Raw genomic sequence first — 18,367 nt, 5'->3', positions numbered from 1 at the left:
GAAAAAATACTTGATGGGAGAGGTTTAATATGTATGATTAGGAGTTTAAATTGGCTGTTTGAGGACTGTATTAAGTTTGGAGCAAGTTGATTATTCTCTAGCTATTAGATCTTTGTTCTCATGTTTTACTGTTTTTTAAATTAGAGGTTTGAGTGTTCTTAGCTCAGCTTGCAAGAAATGCAGAAGTTACAACATCACTGTCTGAAAATTATTAGCAATTTTTTAAGTGTAGCTACACTATGATTACCTAAAATCATGACCTTTATTGGCAATATTTTAAAACCTCATGTTATGATGACAATCCCCTGTTTTACCCATATGTAATACCCATACCAGCTCTTTCTAGAGCAAGAAACTGAAGAGAGTGATTCCTCCTTTCCCCTGGTGTCTGTAATCCCAAGTAAAATACTATTTAACATAGGCTCAAAATATCTACTGTGCCTTGCATGTTTAAGGATCAAAATATCTTGTTTTGGTTTTGCCCTGAATTGGCCTCCAGGAGGGTAGAAGTAGAAGTACCCATCTGAGAGGCAAAAGTTAGCTCAGTAACTAACTTGAATGTAAGCTAGACCAAGACATCTCTTTTCTCTAATTCGTAGAATCATTGTTACCTCAAACTGAAAAAGAGGCTTGAGCAAATTTAGTATATTCTTTAGAGTTGATATTTTGCATTATTTCACGGAAAAGTTGTTTAAAAAAAGAAAGTAACTTGCAGTTAACATTCAGTTTTCCAGGAAGACAGATAATTATATGCTGTAGATGAATGAAAAGTCCCCCCACCTCCTGGTTTCAGGCCACCAACTCCCTAACTTAATGAAGGCCAGTATAGAAGTAAAAGGCAACTTTAAAAAATTCAGCTGTTTTTCGAGAAGCACAAAGATGCATGTAATATGTTACTTACCTGATTTTAAAAATTGAGAACTGGTTACCAAACTTAATTCAACAATATTTTTCAAGTGAGACTATTTTAAAAAGACCTTTCAGTTCCCCATCATCACCCCATTGAGAAGGTAAAAAGTTAAGGACAAAGTTGGAAAGAAAAGAAGAAATGGAAAGGAGGAGAACCTGCAGCTGGTGATCGTGGCATGTGAAAAAATGGAGTCAGGGAGCCTGGTGGCTATGAAGTTAAGTGACATAAGTAGAGAGAGGACGCGATGAGAAGCTTAATAGCTTGTGACATACTAGAGAACTCATAGGCTTACTAGGTCATTCACTTGGGTTCTGAGTTACACAGTGCTGTCTCCTCTTTCAAGAGGCTAATTAGTTGACTAACCACTGCTGGAAACTGTTTCTTCTTACCTTCAGTCTTCATCTGTATGACTCTAAAAAGCACAGCCCAGAAGCACACTGCCTATGAGGCAGTTCTTCTGGTTGTGCAGTGGTCTGCCTGACCACGGAGTCCAGTCCTTCCCAGAGAGGAGGAAAATGTCACTTCCCCTGGGGCCCGTTTTGCTCGTCCAATGTATATCTGAGCCTAATGAGATCCTGCTCATTTCCAGGCTTGTGAGATTTATTGTGCTTCTGCACCAACAGGAACACAAATTTTCTATCAAAGGCTAGGGTGATGGATGTTATAGAGCTGAATTTTCTTTAAACATTTTACTTAAAGAGAGATCCTTTGGGCTTTTCATGAAGTTAAAATTCAGGAATACTCGAGGACTCTATCCTATCTGTCAACACTAGGACTTTCCCTTCATAAGCACTTACATAATGTGAACAGGATCCTTTTCTAGAAGATAGGGTTCCCTTCCTCCTCATATCCCAAGTTGTCTCCGAAGACCACTTTTTGGATTATAAATCCCTTTCTGCATTTCTTCAATATTAAGCAGCTAAATCTGAATGGCCCTTTAACCTGCATTTAAAATCTAAGAATGCTGGATTATCACCTTTGTACAGAAATTACCTAATGACGCAGTCCATGCTATGCTACTTGCTTAGGTGGAATAACACTCCCATGGATGAAGCGCTGCACTTTGGCCACCATGACGTATTTAAAATCCTGCAGGAATACCAAGTTCAGTACACGCCTCAAGGAGATTCCGACAATGGAAAGGAAAATCAAACCGTCCATAAGAATCTTGATGGATTGCTATAATGGTCGTAAGCCCAAGATTTAAATCACTTACCTATTTAATTGTGGAAAATGATTACGAAGAACATGTGTATTTCTATCTGGTAGTGATGTATATTTACAACATTTGTCATTTCAGTGTTACTGGAGTTTTCTTCATTATGTGCACAGGACAAATCTGATCTCTTTGGGAAAAAATAGAAATAAAACAATCTCCCTCCATAATGTGAGCAATATTTACCTCGTGCATTGTATAATTTGATGTAAAAGAAATAGTTACCAATGCTAGCTTAACTGTGTGGTCCTCATGATTTATTTTTGTCTATTTTGTGAATTTTCAACTTATGGTGATGATCTGCTGATATGCATTTATAAATTAAACTCTGTTGTACAGTCTGTCCAAATGGGTCAAGGCTGCCTTTAGAAGCAAAATAGTGTGATTTTCATGACTTCAAATACAGATTTAGTTTAAATGTTTGAACAACTATATGCACTTAACGGTTATGTGTATAAAATGTCTCCCATCATCCTAGCTTCATGATGTGACTCTAAAAATTATAATAGTTAACAACTGTTAGTAGATTGACCAATTCTGATTAGACTTTATCAGGGAATCTGTTTAAGATATGTTTGGTGACCAAAACATGTGTGAATGTAGTTATAATACTTTTGAAAACATTTCCTTTTTCTATATCCCCTTAGCCCAACCTCTCTTCCCAGACACTGAGCTATTTGCCTCTTTCCTTTCGCTGGGAAGTGGGTGCTGGCAGTCTATGCAGTTTTCACGTTTTCCATGACAAATCAGAAAATGCCTCATGTATCTGGCATCCTAGCTGTAACTATGCCATGTGTCTACAGAAGATGAACCAGAGACAGATTATTAAGTACAAATTAGTCAAATTCATCAGCCAGTAAAAAAGAAGGGATGTGCTACTGCAGCTCTTTAAGAAGACATTTTTCAGCTTTCAGGATAAAGAGAAATTCAGAAGTGCTCCAAGCAACCAAAGTTACTATGAAGGTATGGGAACTGCTACAAATAGCATTTGTTTTTAAACCTGTCATTAAAAGTCTGCATCAAGATATTTGTTCACTAGATGACCCAGTCAGTTTTCTTTTGATTCTCTACTGTTTATTTTTGGTGGACTTTACAGTTTAATAATAAGGAAAGGCCATTTCATTTTAAATCAAGACCCATCATTTGTCTTGGGGAAGGAACTGCACATAAACTTTATTCTATCAACCTCCAAGGTACAGGGGTGAATGAGGGTTTCTGGTATTAAGCACACACACAAACACATACAAATGGACTTCTTTGAAGCTGTGTTTAGTGAAACGAGCAGAATCCTCTACTACATGAATGCTGGTTGTTACATTAATATAGACCTTTTTTTTCCCCCCTTTTCTATTGGCACACACTGCTGCTTCCAAGCTTTATCATGCCTAATAGCCCTTTCCCACTCTAACAGCCTCCAAGTGTCTTGATTATTGCTTCTGGTCTCAATCAGTGGCTTCAGCCACCACCCTCTTATTACCTGGCTGGCGCCTCCTTTGGTGGAACCACAGCGTTCCTTAACTGAGCTGCATCAGGCACGAAGCCATTCCCGTGTGTGTGCTTCTGTGGGGAATGTGGTGGGTGGGATCTAACAAGCCATGCAGACAGGTAGTGTTTGTGAAATCCTGCAGAGGAACAGCGTTCTCTCCAAAGATATTATGGGATAGACATTCTCTGACTGAAATCAATGAAAGTAACTGCTCAAACAGCAGCTTGTTTGGTGTGATTTAAAGGAAACATTAAGATGGTTCAATTATGTGGCTTGAAGATTACCAATGATTTTGAGGCTTTTCTCTAATTAAAAGAGGTTTTTAACTATTATTTGGGAACAAAGAGTTTCATCTTTTCTCAGATTAAAACTATTTTGTGAAATCTTTGTGGTTTAGTTAAATGTGCCCTTATTTACTCATGAGGTTACTTATCACTGTACACTGGTTCCTGCTCTGGCTGTTTGCTGTTGATTTAAATGCTTTTAACTATGCTGTTAACTGCCGTCATCAATATACTCCAAAGATCTTTTTGTTTTGCCTTTAGGATCATATGTGCTTTTTCTGTATCATGAGAACTCTACACAGTGTGTTTATTTAAAGCTTTGTATACACTGTTGTTTTTGCTGGCCTCATTTCTAATGACCTCGTCTCTGAGTGTATTGTGCTGTAACCCACTGCTGCCCCACACTGCCCTTTAGCTGCAGAGCTGGATAAGCTATCGACCATTTGATGCTGTTGTCTGCCTGGCAGGGACTGAATGACCTGATGCTGGATTTAGATTCTTCCTGGGGATTGTACAGCTATGAATGTATTTGCTTCCAGAACCTCCCAAAGTGAATCTAATCTTAAAATTATAAGTTGTAAGTATTCTGAAATTGGAAAATATTTATTTTAAATGAAATTAGGTAGTGTTGCTTTTTACAGCTTAATAAATACATGTATCAAGAAAAAAGACCTGTGAAAAATGAATTTTTTTAAACAACTAAGGTTTTCTCTTACATCACTGGGTTGGGAGCTCCATTGAGCACAGGAACTACGTCTAGGCGTTTCTGATGCCTACTGTGGGCCAGGTACCACTACACAAGGTGTCCAGTGGGACACAGTGATTAAGATGAGACTCACGGCTTTCTAGCTTACAACATTCAGAGAAAAAACGGCAGCTTTTTGTTGTGGGTGCGTAATTTCTTAGTAATATCTCACCTCCTCAATGAGGTGGGGATTTTAGACGCTGCTGTGGAGACAAGATAGAGTCCCATTTTACATGTATTTTAAAATTAAAACCTTGTATTAGCAGTACTGAAATTCACTTAAAATAAATGCCAGATTATTTCTGCATTTGGAGGCAGCTGTGGTCACCAAGACCAAAGGACTTTTGCTCATTTGCTTTTCATGGTACTCAGTATAGATTGTTCCAACAATGTTTCCTCTATGAGCTCTTCCACTGACTTATCTTAATCTGGGTAAGAAAGGGCAACACTTAGGAAAATGGCATTAATCTTATTTAAAAATATGGACTGATGTATTTTTATGTTTAATCATAAGAAAAGATGAGAAAAACATCAAACCTACACATAATGCGAGTAACTTTTAAAATCTTTACACCAAAATATTATTTATAAGAGACTATACTTTTTAAAAAGTAAACAAAGTTCTCTTGGCTGTTGTAATAAAATAAAACTATGTCAAAGCATTCTTAGAGGGCAAAGATACACCAAATAGTTAAATATTAGCAATCGGAAACAATTTTTCTAACTGTTGTCTTGTTCCTTCATTATTTCAAACTTAAAAAATCAACTCAAACCCAGGGAGGTTCAAGTCAATCATCTTATGTAAAAACTGAGAGGAGGATTTAATTTGTGTTTAGTACCAAGGAAAGTACCATGTGCATATTATATTTAATGTAATACATATACTTTAACTTTAATTTTAAAATAGACTTCAAGAAAACTTTATCCCTACCAGAAAAATACAGTATTTACACAGTATGACTGTGGTGGTGACAGCAGAAAAATAAGATGCAGCTGCAGATAGCAGTCTGAGAAAATTATCTAGAAGAACCCTGTCAAACGCACCCCCTAAATGCCTTTTTTATGTCCGCACTAATGAAGGGAGGAGGGAAGTAACACAACACACTTCACAAACAACATCCAGTCCAAAAAAGGGTCTAGAAAAAGCACAAGAGAGAAAAAGCACAGTGGAACCATTTGCAGTGTATTTGTGAGAGAAACACATTTATCAGTGAAAAATATGCAATTCTTAACATGGTTACATAGGATGAGTTTTCAAACTATTTGATTCTCATAATTTCTGGTTTTAATGATTTGTCAGTTACTCTTTTTTCTCCTCAACTTGACAGTTTTATGACTAAGACTAAATACCAGTGAATAACAATAAAGTGAACCCATTTAAAAAACATGCATTAAATTTCTGAGTCTGTCTATATCTATGATTAATTTCAACTTTTTGAAAAATAACAGGATTTGCCTTCAAAGAGCTCTTACTAATCTGGCTCCCTTGACAGAACTGTGGAGACAATCTCATTTACTAGTGACCACTGATGAAGGCAGAATACATTCACCTTTGGATATTAAAGTTTAAACGGAAAACACTACTCATGAATTAAGAAAGTTTACTTCCTTCTATTGATATTAGCCAGCATCAAAAAGCCATAACAGACAGAAAAGCTAACTCTCCCAAGAGTGAGAATTTGTCTTCTGCTTCCAATGGCCAGTGTGGAAGACACAATAAAATAAAGAATGCAACTCCTATCCCCTGCCCAGATACAGGATGGCTACCTTTGATAAAGAAGGGATATAATTCTATATAAGCTTAACTTTGTACTATTTCATAGGTAAACCCCTGGAAAACTTCCAGCCATATTTAAAGCAGAGAGAACAAATAAGAATTCTCCAGAACAGAAATACTCCAATCCTGCATCTAGAAGTTGCCTACATAACCGTGTGACCACCACCTGGAACAACTGGGCACTGACTCTGTGGCATTTGCTGGATGCTGCAAAACTTCTCACCTTTCCCAGAGGACTCTCACTCTATCCTGGTGTTTCTGGTGTATCTGGATGTTTTTCATTTGTAAAACCCACTCTGTGGAGAGGGCCTCTCAATTTTACCTTCAAAAAGATGCATGAAGCCCTTCAGGGTAACAGATGTTTCTGAATTAGGGAAAAATCCATTTGCTAACAACAGGTTGCAGCGAATTTGTTGGCCTTTCTTTCATTTCCCTAGAAATACAGGATGTGAAGGAACAGAGTAGCAGGAGGGAATCACAGGTGGGAAGGAAAAATGTCGCCAGAGAAGATGAGAAAAGTTCATGCTCTATACTGCATTCATCTGTAAAAAGATAAAATGTGGTTACGTTTATACACTGATCTTGTGAAATGCAGACTCACATATTCAACATTACTTGTGTGTTCTACCGTGGAGGAGTAGAAAGACAACGTCCCACAGCAAAAAACAACTCTGGAATTAGAGGGCCTTCAGCACGCACTGTCCTTTCTCCTGGACTAAGCGAGACCTTTTATATCACCTAAGCTGATGGATTATTACTCTGCAGCCTGCTGGCTTAACTCTGTGAATTCATCCAGGCTGCATAAAGCTTTTTGCTGTTATGCAAGTCTGGGGACAGAGCAACGTGGCAAATCCGCTCATACAAAACAAGGGTGAGGCAATGCTGAACTGCACGCCAGAGGGAGACGGATGTGGGGGAAATGACGAATTTTCCTTAAAGGCCACTCAATACGAATAATAAATGAATGTGTTTCAGGTACAGGCTAGAGACGCAGAATAATTAGGAACCCCTCCACCTCCCTCAGCAGTGACTCCTGCCCAGTTGCCTGGAACAGGGTCCCTTGGAGGCAGTGAATAGCCTCCAAAGGACACCAGCCTGACGCCACCTTCCTATCTCAAGATCAGGTGCTCCCGGGGGGGAGGGCATAGCTCAGGTGGTTCACCCTTAGCGTGCATGAGGTCCTGAGTTCACCCCCCAGGACCTGCATTAAAAAACAAACAAAAACTCATAATAAATAAATAGACCTAATAATCTCCCCTACACCAAAAAAAAAAAAAAAAAAAAAAAAAGCAAAAAACATCAGGGGCTCCTGACCAGGTGTGACTGTCCAAAAATGAAGATGTTTTTGATTGTCATGCCTGGGTGTGTGTGTGGGGGGTGATCCTAGCATCTAGTGAGCAGAGGTCAGGGATGCTGCCACACATTCTACGATACGTGGGCCAGCCCCACAGTTGAGATTCACCCAGCCCCCAGATACCAACTGCAACACAGCTACAAGTCTCTTGAGAACCGAGTCATTTTTTTTTTTAATCCCAAGTACTCAATAGTGGCTGGTGGTACATAGTAGGCTTTTAGGAAAATATTTTGGATTAAAAAAGTACAATGAAGGTTTTGCCCTTGTTTCAATCTGGCTGACAGTGAAAATATGTAAAAATGATGGTCTCTTTAGAGATCACCCTCTTTAGTGGGGCAGTGGGGAGTGAAAGAGAGAGAGCAAGAGAGAGCACACAAACTCAGGTTCAAATCCTGTCACCGTCTCTTACGAGCTGTGTGATCAAGACATACTTAACCTTTCTAAATCCCAATCTCTAAATCCTCCTCTAGTCAGAGAAGGCTAACAGTCCCGAGCAGACACATTTACTGAAAGGACTAAATCAGACACCAGATGTAGAATAGCTAGTATAGGAGATGGGAAATAGCAGACAGTTAATAAATGTTCCTACTATAATCATCAGCTTTGCCCAGAGGCCTGTAGGAGAGCAGACTGGTTCTCATGTAGTCCCAGAGGAAAGCTGACTACACAGGAAATCCAGACTAAATAAATACTGGAGTCAGCTACAGTGAACACTGGTGCTCTGTCTCTCAGGAGCCTGCGGTCCTCCTGCTCCCGAGGCAGCGCCCCACCTCAGCCTGGTGCCCCACGCCCCCACCCCGGCCGGAGCCTGCAAACTCCAGACGCGGCTGAAACAGCCAGCTCCATGAAAGGTCTGTTTCAGAGCATACGCCCTAACTTCAAGAGTGGATGCTGAAAGGAAATCAGGGCCAAGGTTGAGGATAATTTGAGACAGGCAAGGAGGAGTCCACCCCATTTGGAGACTAATACAACTTTTTTTCTGTCTAACCAGGGCTGTGCCTACATTACAGCCTGCTTTAGCCCTTAATTCTTCTCCGGGCTTCATCTGGAGATTTGTGTGTGTGTGCATGTGCGTGTGTGTAAAATAGATTTATTCTACAAATGAAACGAATGAAATCACCTGGAATGGAATGGATGGCTCCGGGGGACGGGGGATCCAGAGCCACAAAACCATTTCCGGGCATTTATTTAGAGTAACCAGGCTGCTCTCCCAGTATCGCTCCGCGAGCACAGGGAGAGAGTCACACTGCTGCACAGATGGAAGGCGCTAATCCATCTTAGCTTGTCAAGGTCACAGGGAATGACGGTAATGACAGAGCTGGAGCTCTGGTTTCCAAATCCCAAACACAGGCCTCTTACCCGAAGGTGACACTGCCTTCATCTTAATAAACCAGAATAACACATACTCAGTCAAGTGCAAGCAGCTTCTCTGGGGTGCAGGCCTTGATGAACCGGAGACCAGCTTTCTGTGGGAGGCACCCCAGGAGAGTGGACGAGGGCATGCACTCTAGAGACACCCCAGGTGGATTCAAATATTCGTTCCCTCATTTTCTATCCACTTGAACTTAGTCAAGTTTCGTAGCTTTGAGGAGTCTCTTTTTCCACATCCACCAAGTGGGAACAACAGTAATACCTAACTCAGAAGGTTGTGAGGACCAAGTTACTACTCATGGAATCCCTGGCACACAGTAGGTGCTTTAAAGGTGTCACCTATTAATGGTGGTGGTGATCATGATGAGGATGTAACTTGCTCAGGAACAACAAAGGAGGCATAGAAGGCCACTCCCCTTGTCTGGTTCCGTCCATCTATCTTACATTTTCAGAATAGAGCTTAACATTTATTCCATTTTAATGTCAGGCTTACAAAGCACTTTAGAGCAGAGCTGGGAGAATGCAACCTTACAAAGGCAGAAGGTTCATTTTTCACTTGCCCACAGGCACTGAGCTGTTTTGCTATGACACTACCTAAGCATTTTTCTAAGTGATTTTTTCAGCCACAACAATGAGGAAGGTGTAAGAAAGCACAGTCTCTAAATTTTAGCCTGTTCTTCTTCAGGTGAGGAACAAGGATGCAGAGAAGGGTTACACACCAGAAACTTGACTCTAAGCAGACATTAGTGATGCCACACAAATGCATTCCCTGAACGCAGGGATGTGTGACCCCAAATGTCAGAAGAGCGGTGCCCTCTGCCCCCATCCTCGCCCTCCCCGCCTGTCCCCCTCATGACCGTGTGCACCGTCTGCGCCAGGCACCGCGTACACGGTGATGAAGAAAGGCCAGTCATGACTCAGAAAGGTTTTTTCTTTTTTAAAAACATTAAACAAATTTTTAAAAATGGGAAGAGCTTCTTATGGAAAAGAGCTTAAAATTAATTAGCAACAGCAAAAATCCAGCCAATCAAAGAAAAATCTGTAAGAGGGAAGATTTTGCTTTGAAGGCAAATGATACCATTTGACGTACTGAAAAATATTCTCCCAAAGGAAGATGTGCTCTTTCAACCCTGTCCCCATTCCTATGAAGACACTCATTATCTGTTTCACTCCTTGAACTTTTTACTCTTGGCAAGCCCTTCACAGCTCCAGGTGCTGGCGGTACAAGTTAGGTCTCCAACACAAAGCAGGTGAAAGTGTTTCACTGTGACTGGCCAAGTCTTTACAGTGATTGTAACTACCGAGCATTAGCCTCCTTCCTTCCTAAAAATAACACCTCTTCACCCAGACACAGCACGAGGACAACAGGCCAAAGGAAAATGTTTCCTTACCAGTGAAATCTTAGTTCCTCAATATATGAGATTTCTACAAGAACAACTTTCAAAGGCAGAGGGGGCATTTTCAAATATTTGAAATGTCATTATTTTTTGGAAGGTGCTGAATGCCAGGATTACAAATCCTGGTGATGATGTAGCTTGTTTAAACACAGCCAGCTCCAGCTGTCACAGCTAATCTAAAAATCACCCTTCTGGGCTCCGTGAGCGGCTCCTTCCAACAGCCAGCAGCCGCCCAGGTCTGCCAGGCGCCCCCCTGCTTCGGAGAGCAGATGCTCAGCTGGCGCTGCGAGCAGCCCCGCGTTCTACTCACCATGGTGTCGAATTCTACAGAGCCCACGATCCGAGACACCTCGTCAAACTCCTCGGGAGACATGGGGAGAAGGTTGTCTGTGGTCTGAAGTCGAGAAGGGTGACTAAAACGGGAGAAAGAAACAGGAAATATTATCATCTACACTATGAAAGCAGGGGTGCAAACAGTCATTTCATCTTTGACCTGTGACTGAGGCATCACTTCAGATTTTGACTTCAGGTAAGTGTGTACACTCGTAAAATACATTTGAAAAAACACAGATCACAGAGGTTCACGTCCCCAGCCCAGTCCCTTGGGAAACACACTGGACTCCAGAGACGTGAGCAAGAACAGCCAGTCTGTACCCTGGGCTGCTTCTGACTGTGTAAACCTGGGTGCGAGAGTTTGCAGCACGTCACCTGCGATGACAACACCTGGAGGCTGACCCTGGCCCGAGAAGCAGCAGAGAAATGTCTGGGGAGTCCCTCATCCCTACCTTGAGGTGTGTATGCAGATAAAGCTGCTCCAGAGTGTTTTTACATGAAGGCTACATCCATTCACCCTAAGACAGTGCTGCTGGCCAAATAACTGACATTGACTTTTCCAATTTTTTTTTCTACCTTTTACAAAATGAAACAACAAAATCAAAGAAAGTGGAAAAAAAATGTATCTCAATCATTACTCTGGCCTCTTCTAGATCAAAAAGAACTACTTTCCCACTCTGATCAATTTTTGTTCATTTTATTTACACGTTTTCAAAGTATCAGTTTGGGGAGAACTTAGATACCTTAAATACAACTTTGGGTTTTTTTTGGATTTTGGGGGGTTTTGGGGGTTTTTCTTGTTTTTCAATAAAGGCAGTAAAACGCTGACTGGCGGTGGCACCGGGGTCTCTAATTAGGATCCTTCCAGCAAGTCCAGCTGTGACGGCGGCTGCAGCCATTACCACGGAAAAGCAAAGAACGAGCATCTTCAACAGGCCCCAGCCGGGAGCGCGGCTGATGTGGGGCCTTTAAACATGGCACTCTTCTCTGTTCACTTACACTTCAGACACAGAGATCAGCTCCGTCTTGATGTATCCTGTTCCTTTGGGGCCATCAAGTTCCATAGGTTCTGGGGCTAGAAGCAAACACATCGTGTGTACATCCCGTGAGAAGAAATGACACAAGAAAACCAGCTTTGTCTTTGATCAAGACTGTACTGCCTTTCCTGGCAGTCAGGTCAGCCCCCCTGCCTGGGTCACCTGGAGTTGTGGCGTGAATGCAGAAACAATCAGAAGAAAAGGGGAGGGGCATTTGGCACAGAACCCAAGCTTAATCAAAGGGTTCTCTTTCAGAGGCTTCAAGTCCTACGGAAGTTATATCTGCGTGTAGACATACAGCGTGTGGCATTAAACCCTGCCTCCTGCAAACCTCTGGACAACGATGGAACAAGAATGCGACCGCAGCAACGACTGGGCTGTGCCACTGCCATCAGGGCCATGGGGGCCCGCTGGCCCACGTACCTTCCTTTGGCCTGGAGTAGTACTTTCCAAAGGCATGGTCTTTATCAATATTGGGATACAGATACTTCAGAGGATTCTCTGGAATATTTTCAGCAGCCATGACCTTGTAATTGCGGATAATATCAGGGAAGGTAACAGCAGAAAGTTCTTTCTTTGTGTACGGTTCAACCGCGTGGAAGTAGGGTTCTAGAAAGAAGGAAAGCACAGTGAGTCCCACAGACTATCCCGAAAACAATGGAGGCGAGAAACAAAACACTGCAAACATTGCAGAGCTTCTGGACTTGACAGAACCTGGTAAGAGCGAACCACAACCTAGGAGTTACAGCACAGAGAGCAGCCTGCTTTACTTGTAAACAAATTATAGTCTTTTCTTCAAAACAGGAAAAATAAAGGCAGTCATTACTCTCAATAATACTGCAACTGTCATTCTTTACTTAGATTTGTAAATCTGGCCAAAAGAAATGTATTAAATAACCACCTTTAAAATAGCTAATTACTAACTAGGTCATTGGCTCAAGCCACAGATTAAGTTACTAGAAGATAAGCTCACTTTGTTTTTCTTCTCACACAGAAAAATGAAAATAAATGATGACAATACACGGAAAGCAATTTTTTAAACAACAGAAAAGACACTTTGCTATCTCTTTCTCTAATCCTGAACATAAAACACCAGTTTAAATTTACTCCTGGTCTTAGTCCCAGACTCCATTTGAATCCTGCTTCCTAGCAGATCCAGGGTCTCACTTTTGGGGACAGATACTCCAGAGGCTGCTGTCCGGTGCTCTGGGGACCCTGCCCTAGAATTTCGGACTAAAGCGTTGTAGCCGGTGCTGCCCCCTTAAACTTCTCAGCTGCCAGTGGTTTGCACGTGGGCCCAGTTTGCCAGCTCCACCTCTCAGCAAGTGCAGGAAAGAACTGCCAGGGAGAAGAAGAAAAGGGGGCTCTAATCCTGGCCCCCCCTTTTTTTTTTACCAGAAAAAGAAAATAAATAGAACTAGAAAAGTCTCCCATCTTTTTGCATCTTCCCACTGAAAGCATAAGTCATTGAACAAATTCATTTTCCCTCCAATCCTTCAAACAGAGCAAACTAGAAGCAACAGGGAAAAGTAACCAGTTTGGCTTTATCATTTTCTCATCTCTGCTGTTCAGCCTCACCCTCAGAAACCTGTCTCATAAGGGATAAGGTTTTCAGAATTGTCTTGCCATGGATGCACTTGGTTAAACAGAAACCCAAACTATAACCCAGACAGACATGCATCTGCCCTACGTGAAGGCAGGTGGAGGGCTGCACCCAGTCCAAGGACCCCGCTCACAAAGCCTGCCCTCATCTCTGCACATCCTTGTGGGACTCCCCTCCATGGGTCTGGAAGCTCACACCTGTGCACGACGGATTTCCTACGAACCAGTTGCCGGTCATACCGACTCATCCTTCATCTACAAGTAACCAACCTGACAAAAGGGAAAGAATTTGGCCTTGTCTTTTAAAAACCGTCATTTACACAGTATACTGCAGGCAGTGCATCCCAAATATTCATGTTAATGTATCAGAGCCTATCTGGGAGGCTCAGTTGGAGGTAAGTACCTGGGCTGCAGTTTTATGTCAAATCTCACTATCTCTGTGAGCTGATCTGCAGCGATAAAGGACTTTCATGTCCTGAATCAGTGTGTGTAGAGGTGCCCTGGCTTACCGCCTCCATTCTGGGACCGCTCCACCCACGTGAACGTGATGGCCCCTTCCCGGCAGCTCTCACTGAACCGCAGCAGGAACGTCCCCGGCTGCTGGTCCTTCAGCAGCGCCCGCTCTCGCTCCTTGCTGATAAAGCCCACGATCCACCTGGATGTGGAAAAGGACTGACGTTCAGTCATGACTGTCATGTTCATGTTAACTTACAAATCAAGATGACTGCAACGTGGCAAAAGAACACCAGAGAAAAATGTATTGACTACATTAGATGCTTTAAAATCTATCTAACTGACACTTCAGGAAGCGTTTCACTCATACATATATATGCTGAAGTCCCCAGAAAAGCTCATTAACATGGTGCCAGCAGGATGCTACTGATCATCAATAAATATTCGCTGGATTAATGGGCCTTTCATTTTCACTTGATGATTTCAAAGGTCATAAAAATGTCTGAATTTATGCATCCTTTACAGTGAAGAAGAAGGCTCAGACAATCTATTTTCATGTTCTAGACTTCTGAAACATCAACTAATCCTGGGAATAAGAGAGAAACAGTTTACCAAGTTAAGAAAGTTTTTTCCTCCTTTCTTGGCGGCAATAAAGTAGGTGCTCAAGAAATTGTTGTTGGATGCATGAATGACACTCAGGGTTTTTTAATTTAGCTTTAAAAATGCATGTACATATACTACGAAACTGTAAGTTTAATCTTATCAGGGCCCACTATCATGAATCTCTGAAGGGACAGCCTATAAGCACCTGTTTCTGTGAGACGCACACAAGTCTTACCAAATAATGAAGTCTGTCTGGGTCAGGCCAGCCTTGCAGTAAGGGAGCATGTGCTCAACATATGTTTCAAAAATACATCTATCAAAAAAATAAACAACTCTCAGCAGCCCTTACCCATCATTCCAGAGAGAGAGCAGGTGTTTTTTAATGAGTTCAAGGATGCTTTCGATCCAAAGCCAGAAAGGAAAATTTTTATCATTTATATTTTCCTGCAAGTATACAAATGCACACATTAGGAACCAAGAAATCCTAAATAGTGATGTGTACGCCTCCTCCCCCCATCAGATTTTAGTTTGCAAAGACTGTCCAGCTGCCAAAGCTAGCCCTGCTCCCTCAAGAGCAGTCTGTCCGCTCTTATCAGTGCTCAGACACCAAGCTCTCCGTTTCCTGAGCCGGGCTCTGCTTCCCTTTCCAAACAGTAGCGACCCAGCCAGGGAATGACCTCCAGGGTGAATCACGGAACACAAGCTGCCTGCTTTCGTGCTGGTAAAACCCGGTAGTGCAAGCCTGTCAGCACTGTCTGGTGACCCCGGGGGTCTGACTGCTCCCCACGGCCGGCCCCGCTGCCTGAGCAGGCTCGGCGAGGCTGGCGTGGCCCCACAGGCCGGTCGCCCCGGCACACAGCACGCACAACTTGGGGCTGGGACTGAAACGCCACCAGGCCAGGGGCCGGCGTGGGCAAACACAAGACTGGCTTCAGATACGAGAGAATGTTATCACACAGGCAGGTGCTTCCTGTCAGACTCACACTTGGAGACTAGCCTTCTCGGAGGAAAGTAAACAGCTTGCCCTCGGGGCTCCGTGGGCGAGAGGAACAGGCCAAAGTCAGCACACAGTGCAGTCAGCACCGCGGCGAGAAACACGGCCACCTCCGGAGAGCGGGAAGAACTCAGTACAAAGCCCAGACAGCACCCACCTTACAGAACCGCGTCCACGGGATGAGACCGTCGGGGCCCGCACTGGGACCTAAACAAACAAAAACAAGCTTTCTCAGGAAATGGACGTTGATTCTGAAGCTCTGGCTGGATGGCTGGCCAACACTCCACAAGGGAAGGTTGCACGTACAGGGCTGACAGTCTCAGATTCACTGATGCTAATGACTTGCACTCTCGGGAGAGGCCTCAGTTTGGTCCCTCCCTGTGCTGCATCATTTCCCACTGCCTCCCTCTCCCTCCTTAGCAGTCTCCTCTCCCAGTGACCCTACGGAGGTTTCTCCCATGTTCAAACTAAGACCAAGATCACCCCTAGGTGATCTGTTCAACTGACAATTGACTTTACAAGCTTATTTTAGACATTGATTAGGCACTTCCCTCAGCCCTCCTCCAATCAGGACATGGATTCAGGCAGGCTGATGCAAAGCAAAAGCCAAGTGGGAGAAATGAGAGAGGGGAAGGGATACTAGGGGTTCGCAGCTACACAAATTGAAGTGGCCAAGGCCGTTAAGAGGTGGTGAGCCACCATCTCCCTTCGCAGAGAACCACAAGTAAGCCATTCCAGGCCGGAGAGACACCTGTCTTAATTCTCACCAAATAAGGGAATGGAGTAAGGTGATCTACATTTTTACGAAAGAGCACAAGACCCCCACTGTGACAGGCGTCTGGCCAAGAGAAGGCCGTTTGGTTAGGAAAAGCCTGCGGGTGTTTGCAGTTCATGCAGTGTGCTATACAGAAGGTAAAACTGGAAAAAGGTGCCCATGGATTCTTAAAGAAATAGTTCAGACATTCCCATTCACTGAAGATCTGACTTTGGGACCAGCAGGTCTTAGATTTGCTCAGTGTGGAAGACTAGTAAAATCCATGATGTTAGCTCCTGAAAGGAAATTCTCTATCATGACCTGGACCCTGCCCATCAGGCAAACTGCTGGTCACAGGCACCCTCCTGATGTGGACAGTGTCTCCTTCTCCCTGGACCACCTGATGTAAGAGACTTGGGTGTATGCTGTGCAGTGAGAGGCCCACGGCCTTACTTTTACCATGTTGGGGCTTACTTTTTTCTCCCCAAGATTAATAAGACTTCATCTTTCTCAAAAGGAACTTATTTTAGCCACAAGTAATATATCTTGCATAATTCAAAAATCTTTTCCTTAGGAATCCTGCTCAGAAATGTTAATATGAGATAATGGAGAAATGATCCATTTAAATCTTTTATGAGGTCTCTATCTTCTTCTAAGGTGAGGCATAATTCGCACTTAGCTATAATAAACGGCAGATGGAAAATCCAACAGATTTTAACACTCTCCAACCTTGAGCAAAACAGAGAGCAAAGGGGGGAAAGGAACAAGTCAAGATATTTTTATAAATTTCAACTTTTAGATACATAAAAAATTAATGTGCTCATACCAAGAAGTTTCTCTCCCAGCATGTTCAGCTGGTCCACATTGAGACCTCTTTTGGTGACAGAAGAAAACTGCCAGCTCAGCACCTCTGAAAGCTGAGACCATCGTGCACAAGGTGGGTTCAGGAAGAAGGACAGATTCTAGAGAGAAAACACCCAGAAGCTAAGGGCTACTGGAAAGCCATCAGTCACAAGCTGGACACTGACACATGAGGTCTGTGCCAAGGTTCAGTTCTAGTCTCTGTGACACACAGAAGTTTTCACAGTGTAAGAAGAGAAATACAGTTGATTCTCATTATTTGCAGATTCACATTTGTGAAGTCATCTACTCACTAAAATTTACTTCAACCTCAAAATCAGTACTCATGGTAGATATGCAGTCATCTGTGGACACACCCATGCACAGAGCAGTGAAAACTTGAGTTGCCTGACATGTATATTTCCAGTTAAGGTCAAAGTTATGCTCTGCCTTCCTGTTTCAGCTCTCATACTATATGAGTGTCTTTTTTGAGGTCTTTTTAGTGCCATGGGTTTGCTTTTTTTTTTTTTTGCATTTTTGTGTGTCTCCTGGTTGGTGATTTCATTTTTAAAATTCCCCCCAAGTGTAGTGTTGAAGTGCTGTCTGGTGCTTCTAAGTGCCTTATGGAGAGGATGCATGTGCTATATATAGAAGCTCTTTTCAGGTGTGAGTAAAATGCTGTTGGCCGTGAGTTACAATGTTAATAAAATAAATATATTAGGTAAGGGATCTTTAAACAGAAACACACATAAACAAGGCTATGTATTGATCAGCTGATGCAAAGGATGTGGATCAGAGGCTCACAGGAACCTAACCCCTAGGTGTAATGGTTCAGTATTCACTAACTCAGTGTTCACAGTGACTTTAAAGAATGTAAACACAGCAAATAACGAGAATCGACTGTAATTAACCGACCGTGAGTACACACACTCTAAGACAGGAGCATGCTTGTTTAGCAGATGTACCCATTTTTTAAAAAGAATAACAGTAAAGGACCTCCTTCACAATAAACGTTACATGAAATCGTCTGTTGCCTGAGCTTATTCACATGAAAGGAAGATCCTAATTCTCATTTCTAACACAAACACACGCTTCGCATTTCCGCAGTCCCTCAGCAAGGCCACTCAAGTTAGGTCACTTCTCCCTCAACACCCAGCCCTCAGGGGCTCTTCCCGACATGCAGAAGCTAGAACCTGCAGTCTCTGGTTAAC

General features: G+C 42.7%; 2 protein-coding genes across 4 annotated transcripts in view; one reads left to right on the top strand and one right to left on the bottom strand.

Annotated features, from left to right (window-relative positions):
- The window catches only part of GLS (glutaminase), a 75,150-nt gene extending 70,925 nt beyond the window's left edge, over positions 1 to 4,225 (top strand). For both annotated transcript variants that reach the window (XM_072961581.1, XM_006207284.4), the window contains one exon: positions 1,939 to 4,225. In XM_072961581.1, coding sequence (XP_072817682.1) covers positions 1,939 to 2,095 — 157 coding nt within the window. In that variant the 3' untranslated portion in view covers positions 2,096 to 4,225. The remainder of the gene's footprint in view (positions 1 to 1,938) is intronic.
- Positions 4,226 to 5,803: 1,578 nt separating this feature from the next.
- STAT1 (signal transducer and activator of transcription 1) overlaps positions 5,804 to 18,367 on the bottom strand; it is a 37,050-nt gene continuing 24,486 nt past the window's right edge. For both annotated transcript variants that reach the window (XM_031678037.2, XM_072961580.1), the window contains exons 18-25: positions 17,143 to 17,278; positions 15,720 to 15,769; positions 14,918 to 15,012; positions 14,022 to 14,167; positions 12,334 to 12,519; positions 11,873 to 11,948; positions 10,851 to 10,953; positions 5,804 to 6,960 (exon numbers count right to left, since the gene is read on the bottom strand). In XM_031678037.2, coding sequence (XP_031533897.1) covers positions 6,946 to 6,960; positions 10,851 to 10,953; positions 11,873 to 11,948; positions 12,334 to 12,519; positions 14,022 to 14,167; positions 14,918 to 15,012; positions 15,720 to 15,769; positions 17,143 to 17,278 — 807 coding nt within the window. In that variant the 3' untranslated portion in view covers positions 5,804 to 6,945. The remainder of the gene's footprint in view (positions 6,961 to 10,850; positions 10,954 to 11,872; positions 11,949 to 12,333; positions 12,520 to 14,021; positions 14,168 to 14,917; positions 15,013 to 15,719; positions 15,770 to 17,142; positions 17,279 to 18,367) is intronic.

Source organism: Vicugna pacos, chromosome 5 (assembly GCF_048564905.1).
Source record: "Vicugna pacos chromosome 5, VicPac4, whole genome shotgun sequence".
Taxonomy (NCBI): Eukaryota; Metazoa; Chordata; class Mammalia; order Artiodactyla; family Camelidae; genus Vicugna; species Vicugna pacos.
This window is presented reverse-complemented; position numbering and strand designations above follow the sequence as displayed.